Source organism: Rhinatrema bivittatum, chromosome 1 (assembly GCF_901001135.1).
Source record: "Rhinatrema bivittatum chromosome 1, aRhiBiv1.1, whole genome shotgun sequence".
Taxonomy (NCBI): domain Eukaryota; kingdom Metazoa; phylum Chordata; class Amphibia; order Gymnophiona; family Rhinatrematidae; genus Rhinatrema; species Rhinatrema bivittatum.
In genome coordinates, this window is record NC_042615.1 from 353721365 (window position 1) to 353739417 (window position 18053).

Here is an 18053-nt window from a genome sequence, read left to right on the forward strand (position 1 = left end):
CAGGTGTAGATAAGACTCATCTGCCACTTAGTCTGTGTGACCTTGAGCCAGTCCTCCATTTTCTTGTTCTTATTGGATTTTGTTGAAAACCAGGCTTTCATGGTTTACAAATCAAATTACTATAGGACTAATGCTACAGCAATTTATTTATTTATTTATTTAGGTTTTTTATATACCGGCATTCATGACAACGGTCACGTCATGCTGGTTCACAGTAAAACAGGGGTGCATAATAAACTTCAAACTGGAACTATGGTGCGGAAAAAAGCAGTTACATATAACAAGGGTGGTTGAAGTGGGCGAGGAGAGAAACAAAAGGAAAGGAAAGGTCATTGAGGAGCTATAGGTTGCAGTCTTTTTAGAACATAAATTATTTCTTTTTAGATTAAGCTTACACCTTTTGCACTGTATCTCAAAGTCTGTTACATGTAGGTACATCCCTGATACTGGAGGGTTCACAATCTAAGGGCTTGATTTATTAAGCATTTTTCCATAGACTCAGAATGGGAGAAAAGGCTTAATAAATCAGGTCCTAAGTCTATACCTGAGGCAATGGAGGCTGTGGCTTTAACCGGTGTTCTACTACTCCGCTCACAAATGAAGGTCAACAAAAGTGATATCACCTTAGCCTAATCATCTATTTCTTCATTAGTTTTTGTGCTCCTTTCGCAGGTTAAAAAAAACCAAACAGCTGCTAAAGGCTATTTTATATATATGAATAGGGAGAAGACTTAACAGCATTGAATTCTGTCGGGGAAAACATAGGCCTGCTGTTTAAAATACACCTAGAGCCTGTTCTCGTTGCTGATGCAGCTAAGCTCGCAAGCTGCCTATCTTCCCAAACCACATGGCCTCCCTACCCAGCTTTATTTTTTATGCCTGACGTGCGCGCGTTCATGTCACTCGCGCGCACCCGCTGTCTGCTCTAGAGCCACAACTAGGCGGAGCCGTTGCTCTGCACCCCACCCCCAGCCGCCTCTCCTACTGCTGGGGAACCCTGTTGTGACGTCGCTTCCCCCGGTTGGCTAGTCTGGCAGGTATAAAAGCAACGGCCAGGGGGCGGCCGGATCTCTTCCGTCGCCATCTTGCGTGCTGACTGATTTCGGGGTCTTGGCAGGTTTTCGCACGCGGAGATAACTCAAAATGGAAAGTGGGTACAGCAACACGGAGGAGTTCGCCGAGGGGTCTAAAATTAACGCCAGCAAAAACCTGCAGGACAATGGGTACGTGCAGCGGCCTCCTTCCTCCCGTGCGCTGGTTGCTTCTCGTTCTGCTTGGCGATGGTGGAAAGGGAAAAAAAAAAACATAATGAAAGATTGCAGAAATACCCGTGAAAGGAGTGTATAACGGGTGGAGTCCGGCTCAGATAACATTAGCGCATCATTTAAAATCTAAAGTTTTAGAGGGTGAAGGAATTTTTGTATATTGTATAATTTGTTATTGCGCCATGCATAGAAATAATAGAAGCTAAAGGGGGTGGCGGCGAGTGAGGAGAGGTGGGACCGTGCGCCCTGCCAGAGCCTTTCGGCCCTAGCGAGGATGGTTTGGGGGGGGGGCGAGTCGAAGCGAGTGCAGGATTTTTCTGTAGGCGCGCGCCTGTCCCTCCCTCTCCATTGTGCCGTCACGTAGCTGCTAGACCGCGAACCGCGTGTCCGACTTCCGCTGTCTATCAATCGGAGAGCGATGATGTCACGCCGCCAATAAGAACGCAAATGCGTGGCGCCGCCTCGCGTTTGGTTCCTCACCGGTGAGAGGTGAGTGATGCCCCTAGTGGTGGGTGGGGGAGTCCTTTGATAGCGCTTGCTTCTGGTGCTGCAGTAGCTGCCTGCAGGCGAAAATCTGTCAAGTAGGCTAGTGATGTTGCTCCTCTGTAGAGAGACCGGAAAATGCGTTAGTGCATGGGCATGGCTTCATTATTTTTAGTGTATAAATCAAGTAGTAAAGTATCATTTGTTAGGAATTCATGTTGGACTTGGTGACCACGGGATAGTTGTAAAGAGAATGCATTTCTGAAGCCAACCTTGAATTACACAAAGAATATGGTGAGATATGTTGAATGTGTCAGGTTAGTTGTGGATCTAAAAGTTGATTAATTTATTGCAACTGACCCTTACTATACTATAGGAGTAAATTGATAATTTTAGGACCTGTTTTAAGACATATTTGTTAGTCTAAAACAGAACTCATAAACTTCATCTTGCTGCTATTGCTTTCTAAGTCCTTGTGGCATGTAATTTTATTGCAAATTTTAGGGAGATAGTGGTTTCAACTAAACATTTTCCCTTACAGCAAAATGTTTATTGGAGGCCTTAGCTGGGATACAAGCAAGAAGGATTTGTCAGAGTATTTGTCCCGATTTGGTGAAGTGGTGGACTGTACTATTAAAACAGATCCGGTCACTGGGAGATCAAGGGGATTTGGATTTGTACTTTTCAAAGATGCAGGAAGTGTTGACAAGGTAGGTATGATGTATATGATTATATACAAAAATGATTTTTTAATTTTTATTTTTTTCAGTGAAATTAATTACAACTAATGGTGACTCTTGTATTGATAGGTTTTGGAACTGAAAGAACACAAGTTAGATGGCAAACTGATTGATCCCAAAAGAGCAAAAGCACTGAAAGGGAAAGAATCTCCCAAAAAAGTGTTTGTAGGTGGTCTTAGTCCAGATACATCAGAAGAACAGATTAAAGAATACTTTGGAGGATTTGGAGAGGTATGCACTGTGCAAGCTTTTCATACATTGAAAAACATGTCACTTTGAAGCATGATACAAGATTAGCAAATCGGTATCATTTAATCTAGGGCTTTGGGTCTCTGTGTGGGGGGTACTACTACTACTTCTTAACATTTCTATAGTGCCACACATATGCAGCAGGTACGTTTAAAATGATCACTATGTTTTGAAACAAACTCACAATTTAAGATAATTAAAATGTAGTCTTTGTGATTTAATTTGCCTTAATATGTATTCCCATACTTTTGAGGGGGTGAGGGTATCTTATTTCTTGTGCTTTTGGCAGCCTTTTCCACCTTCATTCCTTCCCAGACAGTTATGCCACCCAGATGCCAAGAGGGATGCTACCTCTTGAGTATCTTCAGTGCTGCTGGTAGATTCTACTACTGGTAGCAGCAAGTCTTCCCTTGCTCCCTCTCCTAGCACACCACCTCAATCTGATGGAAAATCCAACCCTGTGGGGCTGGCCAGGAATTTAATGTCTTTAATTGATCCCTAGCTTTGGTTCTCAAAGCCCCAGTCATCCAGGTTTAAGTACCACTTTTTCATTCTGATGTTTATTCTGTTTCTGAAGACAAGTTATGTAGTTTTCATAAGCTCTTTCTACCTACGTCTTCTCTCTCCCCCCCCCCCCCCCCCCTTCCCCCTTGTCATGAGAAAGTAAATTTGGCTTTTGCTATATTGATCTTTCATTTCTTCATGGAGGCATTGCACATATCTGTAGAGTGACTACCCTGGTAGAGAGGAAGTTTATGGTCAAAATAAGCTGCACATATTTTATTCTAAAAGTAATACTTAAAACACCATAATGTTTTTGCTTGCTTTCAGATTGAAAATATTGAGCTTCCAATGGACACAAAGACAAACGAAAGGAGAGGTTTTTGTTTTATCACTTATACAGATGATGAGCCAGTAAAGAAGTTACTAGAGAACAGATATCATCAGATTGGGTCAGGCAAGGTATGGACTACTTTCCTACATCTTTTTCCTATCTGTATGGGGCTTATATACAGTCTAGGGGGGGGGGGGGGGGAGTGTTTGCATCAAGATGGGACACACTATATATCAGGGGTGGAAAAAATAATTGGAAAACTTGTGTGGCAGACAAATTCTTTATGTACCAGGTCAAGCATTTATTTTCCTTGTAACTTTTATATACCTTTTTTAAATGTTTTGACTTTATTGCTCTTGTCTATATTTCAGATATGCATTTTCAGTTTCTTGTGGGTTGGGTGTTCTGCTTTTTTTTTTTTTTTTTTTATGTGTAACATTTCCACTTGGGCCTAACCATAACAGTAGTGTCTTCTCACCTGGGCATGATCACAGCAACAGCTCCTTTTAGGTTTGAGCAGGCACCAGTTTCCGACCCTGATTTATATGGCCATCTCTGAAATATTTTTTTACTTGACTGTAGTTTAATGGTTTGATTTGGTTTGAATCACTCTTCCTTTTTGTCTGCAGTGTGAGATCAAAGTGGCACAGCCCAAAGAGGTATACAGACAGCAACAGCAGCAGCAGCAGAAAGGAGGACGAGGTGCTCCTGCATCAGGAGGAAGAGGTGGTGGTAGAGGGCGGGGCAGAGGTAAGAGCATTGCAGTAGATTTTAGTACATGCTTCCCGGCACGCACCCATGGACATGCTGATTTTACAACATCCACACACACATGCCCCGCCAGATTTTATAATCTGTGCTTGCAAGGGGGGGGGGGGAAATTCTGCAAATTTGTGTAACGACACATTGCGGCCTTCCTCAGTTCCCTCCCAGCCTGCTCCAATTAAGCCCCAGCTGTACTCAGCTGGTAAGCACTGAGACCAGGTAAGTAGAGAAACTCCAAACCAGAGACATAAGGGCTTCGGTAAGTATTTCCTCCTGTCTCCTTGCTCGGAGCACCGTACCAATATCATTCCCTTGTGGGCAAGGGAAGGGGTTTCCGAGCAGGTTGAGCATCCCCCCCCCCCCCCCCCCCGGCTTGGTAGACTCTCCACATGGCGATCCAAGGCGCCGCCATCTTGCATGTGGTTAGGTGCGGCGCCATTTTCCCCCTTTGGCTATTGGTATGTGCGGTGCGGCCGGCCTGTGTGGCACAACCAGCCGCTTTGACCTACGTGCACCGAAACGAGTCTGTGCCCACTCGAGAGAGTTTAACCGGCTAAACGCACGAGTTTCACAGGTTATGGCCCGGCAGCAAAGAAGGTCAGACGACACGCACTTTGTGCAGCCTGCCATGTTAGAGCTGCACAGTCTGACCTGGAATCCTGTCTGTCAGCACTGTGAGGAGGCCTAGGGAGGACTGGATTCTCAAAACTTCTCCAAGCCCAGCCCATCCCAGCCAGACCTTATCAGACAGCACCCTGGACCTGAGCAATTCCGGGATAGCATCCTTCCCTGGAGAGGGAAGTTCTGCGGCCCCTACCCAGGTTACTCCTGGGCCAAAGATGGATCCGGTGGCCTTCTGGTTGTAACTTTTTTCAGGGCCTCCAAGCCTTTGTCCAGGCACAGTCAACCCCTTCCTGGGCTGAACACAAACTAGGAAGGCCTCACCCTCCCAGCCCTGTCTGCATAGCATGCCTCGCCTCGCCTCACCAAGAATATCCATAACTGGGACCCAGACATCACGGGGACTTGTTGCAGGGCAGGGAAGTCTCTCCAGGCCTAGAGCAATACTGGACCATGCTTCGGTTTTTCCACAGAGATGAATTAACGGCCCTAGTCTCCCAGACCCTGAAGATTCTGGGACTTCTGGGTACAGACCCTATGTCTGAGCCAAAGAGGAACCCTATTCTGGTGTCTCTACGGAAAGCCTCTTGCTATTTCCCGATGCTGGAAGCCATCCAGGAGTTGATTGATCTGGAATAGGATGCCTCAGAGGCAAGTTTTAAAGGAGGTTGGTCCTTGGAGGCCTTGTATCCTCTGGACCCCAGCGGTCAAGGAACGCTTGCGTTTCCTGAAAGTGGATGCCCTGGTCTGTGCAGTCTTGAAGCAAACAACTGTCTCTGAGGGAGGGGTGGCTATGAAGGATGCTCACGATAGGCAGTTAGAATCCATCCTTTAGCAAGCGATGCGACAGCAATGACACTGCAGATCACTTCCTGCTGTTACTTGGTGGCTCACTCATGTCTTCTCCTCTCGAGAGAGTAGACAGCTCTGGGGTGCACACCGGTGAGGCGATCGAACCCGCTGCAGCCTTTCTGGCGGACGCAAATTTGGATTTTGTGCATAACTCGGCCAGAGTAGCAGCCTCCGTGGTGGCGGCCAGAAGACAGCTATGGTTGCGAAACTGTCAGCGGATGCAACTTCTAAGGCAAACTTCACAGATGCCTTTTAAGGGATCCCTCCTATTCGGAAGCGAATTGGAGAAGCTAGCCAGTAAGTGGGGCAAATCTGTAGTTCCCAGGCTACCAGAAGATACCTCATCTATGAAGGGTCTGGCCAGGGGCTCCCAGCACTTCTGGCCTTACAGAAATTTGTCATTTCAATCAACTCTGCCCTTGGGAAAGGTCTCAGTCCTTGAACAGGTTTGGGCTAAGGTTCGACCTGAACTCCCCAATGGGTCGAGATCACATCAGACAAATGGGTACTGGACATTATATGAGAAGGGTATACTCTAAAATTCCACAGAATCCCTCAGGACAGGTTCATGATGTCACTTTGTCACTCCCAGCACAAGAAACTGGCAGTGGAATCAACACTAAGGCTCTTCAGTCTGAGGGCTATAACTCCAGTATCTACACCCTAAGTAAATACGGGCACTATGCCATCTATTTCATTGTGCCTAAGAAAGAGGGTTCATACAAACCCATCCTGGATCTCAAGAGCGTCAACAGTCATCTGCAGATAATTCACTTCCGCATGGAAACCCTTCGCTCCGTCATAATGGCAGTGCAACTGGGAGAGTTCCTAACCTCCCTGGACCTCTGAGGCCTACCTCCATATTCCAATTTGTCAAGACCACCAGTGTTTTCTACACTTTGCAGTACTGGGCCAACATTAATAGTTCATGATGGCACTGAAGAAAGGGATCCTGGTGCACCCTTACTTGGACCACTGGCTGATCCAGGTGAAGTCATTGGAAGAGAGCCTCCAGGTGATCAGCAGGGTCAGGTCCCTCCCACAGGAGCTTGGTTGGGTTGAGAATATGGACAAAAGCAGCCTCAAGCTTTCCCAGTCCTTAGAATTCCTGGGGGCTCAATTCAACACCAAGCAGGACAAGGCCTTCTTCCTTCCTTCCTTCCTTCCTCCCTCCGAGGAGGAAACTGGTGGACCAAGTACGTCGGTTGAAGAACACAATTCGCCCCAAAGTGTGGGACTATCTCAAAGTCCTCTGTTTCATGGCATCAACCCTGGAAGTAGTACCATGGATGAAGGCACAATGCGGCCTCTCCAACACTCCCTTCTGTCACGCTGTAACCCTCTGTCTCAAGACTACTCTATTCGCCTCCACCTACCGATGAAAATATGCTCCTTGTTCCAGTGGTGGCTACAGGAAATTCACCTAAGCAAGGATGTAAGCCTCCCCCCACCGAGCTGGATTGTCCTCATGACTGACACGAGCCTCTGGCGTGGGGAGCTCACTGTCAGAAACTGACAACCCAGGGGCAATGGACCAAGGAAGAAGCAAACTGGAATATAAACCACCTGGAAGCGCGGGCGGTCAGATTAGCATGCCTGCAGATTAGCCACAGGCTACAGGGGCAAGCAATCCACGTGATGTTGGACAACGCAACAACGGGTGGCCTACATCAACAGTCAGGGAGGAACCAAGAACCATCAAGTGTCTCTGGAAATAAACCCCCTTATGGAATGGTCTGAGTTAAACCTACAAGGGTTTAACTCGGACCATTCCATTTTGCCTCTCACATCACAGGAAAAGCAACATCAGAGCAGACTTTCTCAGGGAAAGGCTGGACCTGGGGGAATGGCTTCTCATGGAGAGTCCCCTTTGCCTCCCCCCTGCACAGGGATCTTCTCCAGCAAGGCCTGATTCTTCACGAAGATCCAGCTCTATTCTCTTACAGTCTGACCTTGAGAGGGCTCGCCTGACGAAGCACGGATAGTCGGTGGATGTAATTCCCACATTGCTCCGCACGCGGAAGTTTTCAATGTCCCTGGTGTACATATGGATTTATTTATTTATTTATTTAACATTTCTTTTATACCGATATCCGTTCGCACATCTTATCGGTTCACAGTGAACAAAAAACCATTGGGCAGTGCCCGTACATATAACATATAACATAATATAATATGATGAACTAGGCAACATATAAATAATTTTTTGGGAGGAGCCCTTACATATAACAGGCATCAATGGGTAGATGCTATGGAATATAACTATAACTATATACATGAAAGTGCAAAGTACAAAATCATCAGACATAAAGGCGTTCATAAAGAATATTTGAGGCCTGGTGTGGGGAGTGCGGGGTAACCCCCGCGAACGGCCAAGATCACCATGGCCCTAGAATTTTTACAGGACCGTCTGAACAAAGGACTGTCCCTCAATTCTCTGAAGGTCCAGGTGGCAGCCCTCTCCTGCTTCAGGGCCGAAGTGGGCAGAACCCGTCTGGTGACACATCAGGACTTGGTCTGTTTCCTAAAAGGAGTTGAACATCTATGACTACCCTTAAAGTTGCCAGTCCCCCCATGGGAATCTCAATTTGGTATTGGACTTTCGGGCAGGGCCTTCCTTCAGACCACTGTGCAGTCTGACACTATGCCTGTTAACACTAAAGACTGAATTGTTGGTGGAGACATGCTCGGCTTATCGCATCTTTGAACTACAGGCACTGTCCTGTCGGGAACAGTTCCTTTGATTTACTCCAGGAACAGTACAGCTTCGCACCGTTCCTGCCTTATCAAAGGTAGTTTCGGAGCTTCACCTGAACCAGTCCTTCTCCTTACCGTGCCCAGATAGACATAAGGTCATGAAAGACTACCGCCTTCTTCGCCATCTAAACGTCTGTAGACTTTTAGTGCAGTATCTGGAACGTGAAGAAACAGGGCAAAGTGGCTTTGTGAGCTACCATGGCCCACTGGATCAAGGAAGTAATCAGGGAAGCCTTTTACCTCTACAAGTCAAAGCTCATTCTACCAGGGCCCAGGCAATGTCCTGGGCAGAAGCTAAACTACTGTCTCCCGTCGACATCTGCTCAGCAGCAACATGATCCTCCTTACACACCTTCTCCAGATTCTACCTGCCTGGATGTCCAGGCCCAGGAGGACACAGCCTTTGCTATGGCAATGCTAACAGGACCACAAGCAGCCTCCCGCCCCATTCAGGAGTAGCTTTTGTACATCCCATTGGTCCAGAATCCATCTGGCTACATTTGTTTGTTTATATTTTTTTTTTTTCAGCATTTCAAAGCAGATTACATTCAGGTACTGTAGGCATTTCCCTATCCCCAGAGGGCTTACAATCTAACTTTGTACCTGCTAGGAAATGGAGAAATTACCTGAATTTCGTTTTCCTTAGCCCGGGAGAGGCACCAAGGAATTGCCCATGAGGCAGTCCTAAATTCCATGTGATTACGAGTAAGCCGTTGCCCTACCCCTAGTTCAGGGCATCTATAGTACTAGGATTCAGCGCTTATGTTGAGTACAGTTGCGATCTCCTCCAGTTTTTTAATCAAGTTCAACAATATGTCCACAATGGCTTTTTGAAGAGAATATTGAATGGCTGAGGTCACTGCAGGGGTATATCTAGGGCAGGGGTCGGGAACCCATGGCTCGCGAGCCAGATATGGCTCTTTTGAGGGCTGCATCTGGCTCGCAGACAAGTGTCGCCATACTTCGCGGTTCCCCGCTGACCCAGCTGCTCCCCGGTCCTCCGCCGCCCGGGCTTAAAATGCTGTCAGCCCGGGCGGAACGCGGCAGGACAGCTGGAGTCAGCGGCACCGGCGTGCTCTCATCTCCTCCCCCCCCCCCCCCCCCCCCCGCGGCCCGGAAGAGGAAGTGGAGAGCATCGGTGCCTGCGCGGGAAGGAGAGACCACACTAGCGTGGTCTCTTCTTCCGCGCAGGCACCCGATGCTCACCACTTCCTCTTCCGGGCCGCGGGGGGGGGGGGGGGAGGAGAAGAGAGCACGCCGACTGGAGTCATCCGGGTGCCTGCGCGGGAGTCATCGGGTGTCAGCCGGGTGCCAGCGCTGGAGTCATCGGGTGCCTGCGCGGGAAGAAGAGGCCACGCTAGTGTCCGGGAAGAAGACTGCAGCGCGGCTCGGAGGAAAATGAAGATCTTCAACCGCGGCCGATGGGACTCCGCCTTCGCCTCCGCGAGGGCTGAAAATGAAGGAGGTTAGCGTTGGGAGGAGGCTGCTGCTGCCGCGAGTTCCCGGGGTGGGGGAGGGGGAGAGAGAGAGTGAATGAGCGAGCAAGCATGTGTGTTTGAGATCCTGTGTGTGTGAGTGAGAGATTGCATGTATGTGAATGATTGAGAGCCTGTATATGTGAAAGAGAGTATGTCTGTGATTGAGAGCCTGCCTGTGAGAGAGAGAGCATGAATGTAAGTTTACCATTGGGAACCTGTATGTGTAAGTTTGTAATTGAAAACCTGTTTGTTTGAAAGAGTATGTGTGTATGATTGAGATCCTTTGTGTGTGAGAGAGATCATGTGTATGTATGATTAAGAGCCTGTGTGTATAAGTAAGAGAGAGACCATGTGTGTCTGTGTGATTGAGAGCTGATTTAGGTGAGGGAGCATGTGAGTATGTGATTGAGAGCCTGTGTTTAAATGAGAGAGAGACCATGTGTGTCTGTGTGATTGAGAGCTGATTTAGGTGAGGGAGCATGTGAGTATGTGATTGAGAGCCTGTGTGTAAATGAGAGAAAGAGAGGACATGTTTGTAAGCATGTGAATGAGAGTCTGTGTGTGAGAGAAAAAGACAGCATGTATTTATATGATTGAAAGCCTGTGTGTGTGTAAGCGTGAAAAGATAGACAGCATGTGTGTAAATGTGTAATTAAGAGCCTATATAAGTGAGAGAGAAAAAACATTTGTATATGTGAGTGACTGAGAGCATGTGTGTATAGGTGTGTCATTGAGAGCCAGTGTGAGAGAGAGCGCTGGTATGTGACTGAGAGAGGAGAAAGTTCCAAGCAAACCACCCCTCCTCCTGCTAATTCAGAACAATCTCAGGACACCTGGATATCAAACGTTCCCAGGTATGCAGAGCAAAAAAATTTTTGTATCCTTATTATTTTTCATTACTGGATCTTTGTGTCTGCTATTTTGAAATATTTTGTTGGTATCTGGAAATGTTTTATATGAGTTTTTAATTATTGGATATTCCACTCATCAGCTGTTTCGAAATATGTTCTTTTTGTTAGTACAGTTTTACTGCTGATGATTTTATATTTCTTGATTTGTTTTATAAGGATGTGTGATGTTTCTTTTTTCCTTTGTTACACTGCATACAGAGACTCTGGCTTGTTGCAGTTTCCAATTCAGTTTTTGTCTGCATGCTTCTTGTTATGCGTTTTGGTCTCTTTATTCTATGTTAGGTGAGGGACAGCACATGATTCAGGTGAGGTTTTCTGCTGGCGTGTAGTTTCTGTGTAGGACTCTATAGCAGCCTGACTTGGTCCGTTTTCCTAATAGGAGATGTATTGGTGTCTTAAGGCCTGGTGTAATATTTTCAGAGACTTATTGTACTTTAAAAGTGTGATCTTACATAAAATGCACACATTTACTTGTATTTAGTTTTAAACATATTGTATGGCTCTCATGGAATTACATTTTAAAATATGTGGCGTTTATGGCTCTCTCAGCCAAAAAGGTTCCTGACCCCTGATCTAGGGTAATGTCAGCTTTAAACCTGACTGTCTCCATCTGCTAGCAGGGGAACACACAATCCCATTGGTCATGAGTCCCATCTGTCTACACTAAGGAAAACAAAATTTATCAGGTAAGTAATTTCTCCAATAAAAATTGTCTACTTTGACCTAGGAACACAAAGGATAGCAAGAAAGCCAAGAACTAGACAAGTTGATGCTGTTAATATCTAACTGAACCCAAGAAAGGGGGGTTGAATATGGTGGGCTCCATTTATTGTCCTCTAATTGGTGTCCCATACACCTTCCATTTTCTAAACTGATTAATTTCAAAATACCATAAGCTTTGAGTAGTAGAAAAATATTTAGAAAATTTGGGAGCTGGAGGAAATACAATTTTTTCCTTACAACTTCTATGTATGTTTACTCATTTTTTCCTAATCTGCTTTTGTTTTTATTCTTATTTTTGCTCCATATTTTGTTTGGTTTTTTTATAATTACATTTTATTGTTTATAGACAGAATCAAATATACAACAGTCCTTTCAAAGCCAACAAACTCTGCTTGTAAAAGTTTTGAGTCATATTTACAACAAAAGAACCCCACCCCCAATCCCCATCTCAAACATGAAGAATTAAGGAAGCTTCCCCTCCACTTTGGTCAACCAAAAAATACAAGGTTCCCATATCTCTTCAAATCTGTCCAGAGTCCTGGGTTCAATTGCTGTAAGTTTGCCCAAATGGAACCCTCGCTCCAAACGTCACTAAATGGCTTCCAGGAATGGTGCACTGCAGACCTTTTCTTCCAACAATAGGCAACTTCACAGTGTGAACCATTAAGAGAACTTGCTGAAGGAGGAGTTGTATCTATACAGGGGCTTGTGATACTGGTATACCCGTCAGCACACATTTTAGGAGAACAGTCCCATACCGTCTAAGACTAAACCTCATCTCAAAAACTCCATATGATTGGGCAGTCCCACCAAATATGGAAAGGTTCCTTTCTTCCCACATCTCTTCAGAATGATCATCTAAAATGTAGGTAAAGTTTTACATTGTCTGGAGTAAGGTACCACCGTAAATTTACTTTATAGCTATTTTCCATTAATGTAGAACAAACTGAGCATTTGCCAGGTTTTCATAAAGGATAAGTTCCATGCATGTTCACTTCAGAAGCTACCAAGATCCCCTTCCCATGTTTTAATGTGGCTTGGGTTTGTTTTTGTTTGCTCTGATACTTTCCTAATCATTTCTTTCCCCTCCCCAGCTGTTCCCTTGTTCTCTTTAGTTTCTTGCCCACATCTTCCCTTTACCTCACCCTTCCAACCTTCATTAGGCCAGAGCTGCTATCCTCTCTACCACGTTGCAGTTGCACCTCCTGCACACTCACTCTGGCTGAGACTCTATTCGCCTTAGCAGCATTTCTTGCTAGCTGCAGCACGGCCTGCCAGTAGACACCAGGAATAAAAGTTGACTTGCGTTGGTGACTAGTTTTTTTTTCTTCCATCCCTGGCTTCGGTTGTAATGTTTAACATGCCTTCGATGGTGAGAGACTGACTTCTGAAACTATGAATCTATGCTGTGCATGTTGGGTCTTCTATTTAAGTCAATTTGGCCCATACCTTGTGTTTGTTTCAGGTCAAGGCCAGAACTGGAATCAAGGATTTAACAACTATTATGATCAAGGCTATGGAAGCTACAACAGTTCCTACAGTGACCAGAACTATGGTAGTTATGGTGGATATGATTATTCTGGTTACAGCTATGGAAGCTATAACTATGGACCTGGATATGCAGACTACAGTGGTAAGTTAAGTGAGTGTTCAAAACTTAATTTGATTTACACCTCTCTTACTGTGTGTTCTTATACATGTTCTACTTTGAAATATGGGGTGGTGGTAGTGACAAGTTGTTGCTAAAGTGATAGCACCTATTTATCTTTTGGCCAAGAGGTTTTTTTGGTTTTTTTTTAATTCCTATAACATTTGTTAGATAATTAGCTTAGACCAAGATCCTGCTGATGACTGGATTATTTATTGTATCATTTTGAGTAATGGGGTCCAAAAAATTCTAGAGGTAAACGGGTGCACATGTGGATTGTAGCATGTTCTGTAAAATGTGTTGTGTGTGTGTGTCTTCGCAAATTGTGGTATTTGAATAGCACAGGGTGGGGAGGATAAAACAGGTGAAGTGAGAAACTTGTTATAAAACAGTTGGTTTAAAATGTTCATGGTCTGAATAGCCTACCCCCTCATTCCTTTCACAGGTCAACAAAGCACCTATGGGAAGGCATCTCGAGGTGGTGGCAATCACCAGAACAACTACCAGCCATACTAGAATGCTATTTTCCATCTGAAAGCAGGTGTGTATATAAGTGCAGTGTCCATAGCAATTAATAACTTTAATTTAAAGATCAATAGACAAATGAAAATAAGTAAAAACATTGGATCTTGTGTAGCTTTTTTTTAAACTAAACTTTTGTTAACTTTAACTTTTTTTAAACTTGGGTGTTTTGCTTAAAGTATGTCTATAGATCTTTAACTTTTTTTTGTAAAATGGTTTGATCTGGTTTTCTTTAAGTACTTCAGATTAAAAAAATTTTTTTTAAAGCGGGATTTCCTGTCCATTTTGTGCCAGGTGTTCTAAAAGAAATAATTAAACTTTTTTTAGAAGTATTAACAGGTAAAGTACTGAAATGGGTACAACTTAAGGTAAAGGAGAATGTTGCCTTCTAACTCTGACATTATACCTTGTTTGTACCCGCCAGCGGGAACTTCATTGCAGGCCGTGTGTCACCCTGACCACGTCTATCTCTGGGGGTCGCACGTTGCGGGGCTGAGCGCAAGGCATACACCAGAAAACGCTGTCCTGTGGTATGGTCTCTTCCAACTTCATGTACCAGCGTAAAGATTAAAGTGGAAAACGACAAACTTTGGCTTCATTTGTTTAATTTAAAAAATATATATAATCTTTGTGACAAGTGTCTTAACTTTTGATAAACTGTTTTTTACAGGAGTTTAAATACTTAAAATGCCTTTTTACAGCTGAATCAATTTTGCTCTTCTGTTTAGTGTTGTATTTCAATTGTGGAGCCTCTTTTTTAAGTGTGCGTTCTTTAGGATTTAATGCTCGCTTTTTTTTTTTCATTTATATAGCTAATAGTGAAAATCTGCAAACCAGAACAATTTTTTTAACAGGGGGAAAAAGTAAAGATCATATGCACACTAGTAAGTCTCATTTTCAGCTATATAAGCCATGCCATGAGGATGCTGGCTTTTTGGGGTTAGCAAATAGTCCCTCTCTTGTATATTTGACCTGCAAACCATTTGTGGGTTCCTCTTCATCCCACTAAACTTAGCTTATGAAAGGGTGAAGTGGATGGCTTTTTTTTCTTTACAATTTACTCATGCCTAGAGTGGTATTAATCATACAGTATCAGTAGCACCAACTCATTTTCAGAGATGCTCAAATCTGTATACTAATGAGAAAATTAATTTAATATGAAATTGAGTAAAAATGGTAATGCAGGTAATAGAAGTAACTTATAAATAGTGAAAATGCATATGATCTTTAACAATGAAGGGAAGAATAAGATGAGGACTTAAAGCATTTCTTGAAAATGGACCTTTATTTTAAAGATTGTAAATATAGTTCTGATCATACTTTCTTTTTGTTTTAGGGGTAGATGCTGCAGAGATCTATCTTGCAGAATACTGGCATTGCAAGAAGGGTGATCTTCATGTGATTTGCAAGAATATTTTGTAAAAGACTTTTCGTGTACAAGAGACAATGAATTTGAGTGTAAATAGCAGCTGTGATCTTTTTTCTTTATGGTTTTTACTTTAACCGTTCTGCCATCTGTAATGACAGATTGTGATTTTGTATTAATACAGATTTTTTGGGTTTCATGTTACATGATTCTCAAATGCATACTTGTGGTTTAGTCTGTACATTCTTCATGTATGAAGTTTTGTAATAAAATTTTAATTTTCAAACTTTCTGGTATAGTTTGCTTTTTGCAGTGTCAAAGGGGAAAAGGCTTAAAATGCACCTTTAATACAGGTTGGGTTTCTTTGTAAAACTCTCCCACACATTCAAAGAATGTTGGTTTTTATACCAACTTGACTGATTTTTATTTCCAATGAATCTTGCTATTAACCAGAGAGCAGCCCTTCTATTTGGTAACAAACGCAATACTCTTTGTATCTTAGCTATTTTTGGAAAGGGGGGTGGAGGGAGCAGTTTGAAGCAAATGAGTCCTCATGCTCTCTTAAATAAGCATTAATAAAATATTGCTTCTCTCCAAAAATCCAGTTTTGTTCAATAAATTGGGCAGCATGTTGGATTTTGTTTTTCACATTCTTCAGCCAAGTTCTAAGTCAGGAGTTGGCAAACTTTTTTTTTTGGGGGGGGGGGGGGGGGGGCAGACTGGGAGTCTGGAGTGGATGGATGTACCTGTCTTAAGGGGTTTCCATCCAGTCCCCTATTGCAGAGGTCCAATGGTAACATCACTTTCTGCTGAAAGTAACATGCTTTTGTTACTGTGGGCCATAGTTTGACCCTCTTTTGTTATAAACATTAGGTTTGAGATCAGGATCCTGCCAGATGAGAAGGCAATCTACTAGGTGAAAAAGTATTGGTCTATAAAAGCTGTTAATTGAAATATGGGGGGGGGGGGGGGGGGAAAGCTGAGTGCAGAGAGAACAGCACATAATGACCTCTTATAAAGAAATGCAAATAGGCACTCTTGAACTTTACTAGAGTTCAAGTAGTGCAGAAATTGGGGATCTGTTCAGGTTAGGCCTTGGAAATAGAGACAGAATAGTGAGAATCTGCTAGTAATGATGAACATTTGACTTATCACACAGACCTCTGTCAAGACCCAGGAGGGAGGCTATATGCAGGGGCACACAAATAACATTACTTATAAACAGTGTTAGACTAGTTGTTTGCTGAAGGTATGGAAAGTTACTGAAAATTTACCAAGGCTTGGGTGAGCTTATATCCATTCGATGGCACCATAGACAGAGATGATACACCATTTTCCAATCCAGTGTAGTGATGCTGAATATGAACATAGCTAATCTAGCTTGTTATTATGTATGGAAACTTAGATTAATTAGGAAATATGTACATTTTGTGATTTGTCCTATGTGTAACAGAGGACAGCCGTTTTGGTGTGTTTTTCTTTGCTTGCTTTCCTGTATTTCTGCTTCTGCTATATAGCTTTTCTTTTTGTAAATATGTGCTGTAACTGACAAGTTCTTAACAATAAAGAACACCCTAATTACTCTGTCTGTCTGTGATATCTGAGGAAAAGGGGCCTTGCAGGTGCATCCACAGATCCAGGGATATACAATTTACACCCATTGTCCTTAAGGTTTACATTATATGGGAAATGCCTTGGTAACTTACATACTATCTAGTGGGCTTTGTTAAATATCTCCCCTTTCCCTAGACGTATTCAGATCAGTCCAGACTCCTGGGTTTTGCCTCCCTGCCAGCAGATGGCAACAAAGAAAGTTTCACTGACACTGTATGTTACCCAGTATGCCACCTGCAGTTCCCTGTACGTACCATAATCAGACCAGAAGGTGGGTTATGTCCCCCGTCCAGCAGATGGAGTCAGAAAAACTTCTGGGGGAGGTGCTATATAAGCCCACCTCCCTTGTCTCAATACTCTGTATCTTTCTGACTCCAGCAGATGGTAGCAGGGGACCCTCAGTTCCCCCCAGCACTGTAGCTTAGTTATCTAGGCTTGTACTTTTGTCTCTTCTTATTTGGGGGGGGAAGGTCCAATTTGCTTGTCAATGTAAATGGGTTAGCCTCAGTCTGGGAGAGTCACTGCTCTGTCTCTTTCCCTCTCCCCCCCCAGGTGCTTGCTGACAGGCCTGGTCCTGTGCTCTTTTCCTTCTGTCTCTCTTAATCTTGCTGTCAGGGGGTAAGTCTGTTTCCCTGTACCTACCCGGATCAGTCCAGACTCCTGGGTTTTGCCCCCCCCTCTAGCAGATGGAGACAGAAGTTTACAAACAAAACTCCACCTTATCTAGGCTGGTGCCACCTACAGTCTGGCAGTATTCTTCTCTCTCCTAGCAGGTGGAGAGGGTGCAAAACCTACAGTCTGTGCTGAGGCCTAGTTAGTCTTAAAAAAAAAAAAAAAAAAATTTTTTTTTTTTTAAGAAAAAATAGGTAGAGTAGTGTTTGGACCGCAGTGGCTTGCATGCAGGTCCAGTAGTCTGCCTCCCAGGGAGTTGTGAGGTTCTGAGGGGACCATCCCCCCTGGTTTCAGAGGCCGCTGAAGTGTGAGGTGCTCTCACCAGCGATGGTGCCCTGCACTGGGGGTGACACCGGGGAGCCCGGCTCACTCTTTTTTTCCCCCCAGGTGGATTCTGTGCCCGATCAACTGATACTGGTAAAAAAAAAAAAAAAGTTGGTTGGTAATTTTGTGTTTGTTCTCTGTATTTCTTGTTTGGCCTAAGTATTCTTGAATAAGATTCGGCCGTGTTCGAGGGGCAGTGCGCCGGGGGCCTCGGGCAGCAATTTTCTT

General features: G+C 44.1%; 1 protein-coding gene across 4 annotated transcripts; it reads left to right on the forward strand.

Annotated features, from left to right (window-relative positions):
- The first annotated feature begins 1047 nt into the window (after positions 1 to 1047).
- On the forward strand, positions 1048 to 16797 carry HNRNPDL (heterogeneous nuclear ribonucleoprotein D like). Of its 4 annotated transcripts, none has more exons than XR_003856465.1 (9): positions 1048 to 1223; positions 2290 to 2458; positions 2558 to 2719; positions 3569 to 3700; positions 4202 to 4322; positions 13145 to 13321; positions 13773 to 13868; positions 14274 to 14379; positions 15186 to 16797. XR_003856465.1 is itself a non-coding variant. In XM_029600057.1 (8 exons), exons 1-7 carry the CDS (start codon positions 1144 to 1146, stop codon positions 13841 to 13843), a joined length of 912 nt encoding a protein of 303 aa, XP_029455917.1. In that variant the 5' UTR covers positions 1048 to 1143; the 3' UTR covers positions 13844 to 13868; positions 15186 to 16797. The 4 variants fall into 4 exon arrangements, 2 of the variants coding, with proteins under 2 accessions (XP_029455917.1, XP_029455927.1); XR_003856466.1 differs by having other exon boundaries at positions 13145 to 13312; XM_029600057.1 differs by lacking the exon at positions 14274 to 14379.
- Positions 16798 to 18053: the final 1256 nt, after the last annotated feature.

What these genes read in the sequence shown, in the direction of transcription:
- HNRNPDL (XM_029600057.1), top strand. Translation starts at nt 1,144, where the DNA reads ATGGAAAGTGGGTACAGCAACACGGAGGAGTTCGCCGAGGGGTCTAAA. An exon ending in ATGCAGGAAGTGTTGACAAG is followed by an intron (nt 2,459 to 2,557) that starts GTAGGTATGATG and finishes TTGTATTGATAG; the next exon opens with GTTTTGGAACTGAAAGAACA. An exon ending in TGGTAGAGGGCGGGGCAGAG is followed by an intron (nt 4,323 to 13,144) that starts GTAAGAGCATTG and finishes TGTTTGTTTCAG; the next exon opens with GTCAAGGCCAGAACTGGAAT.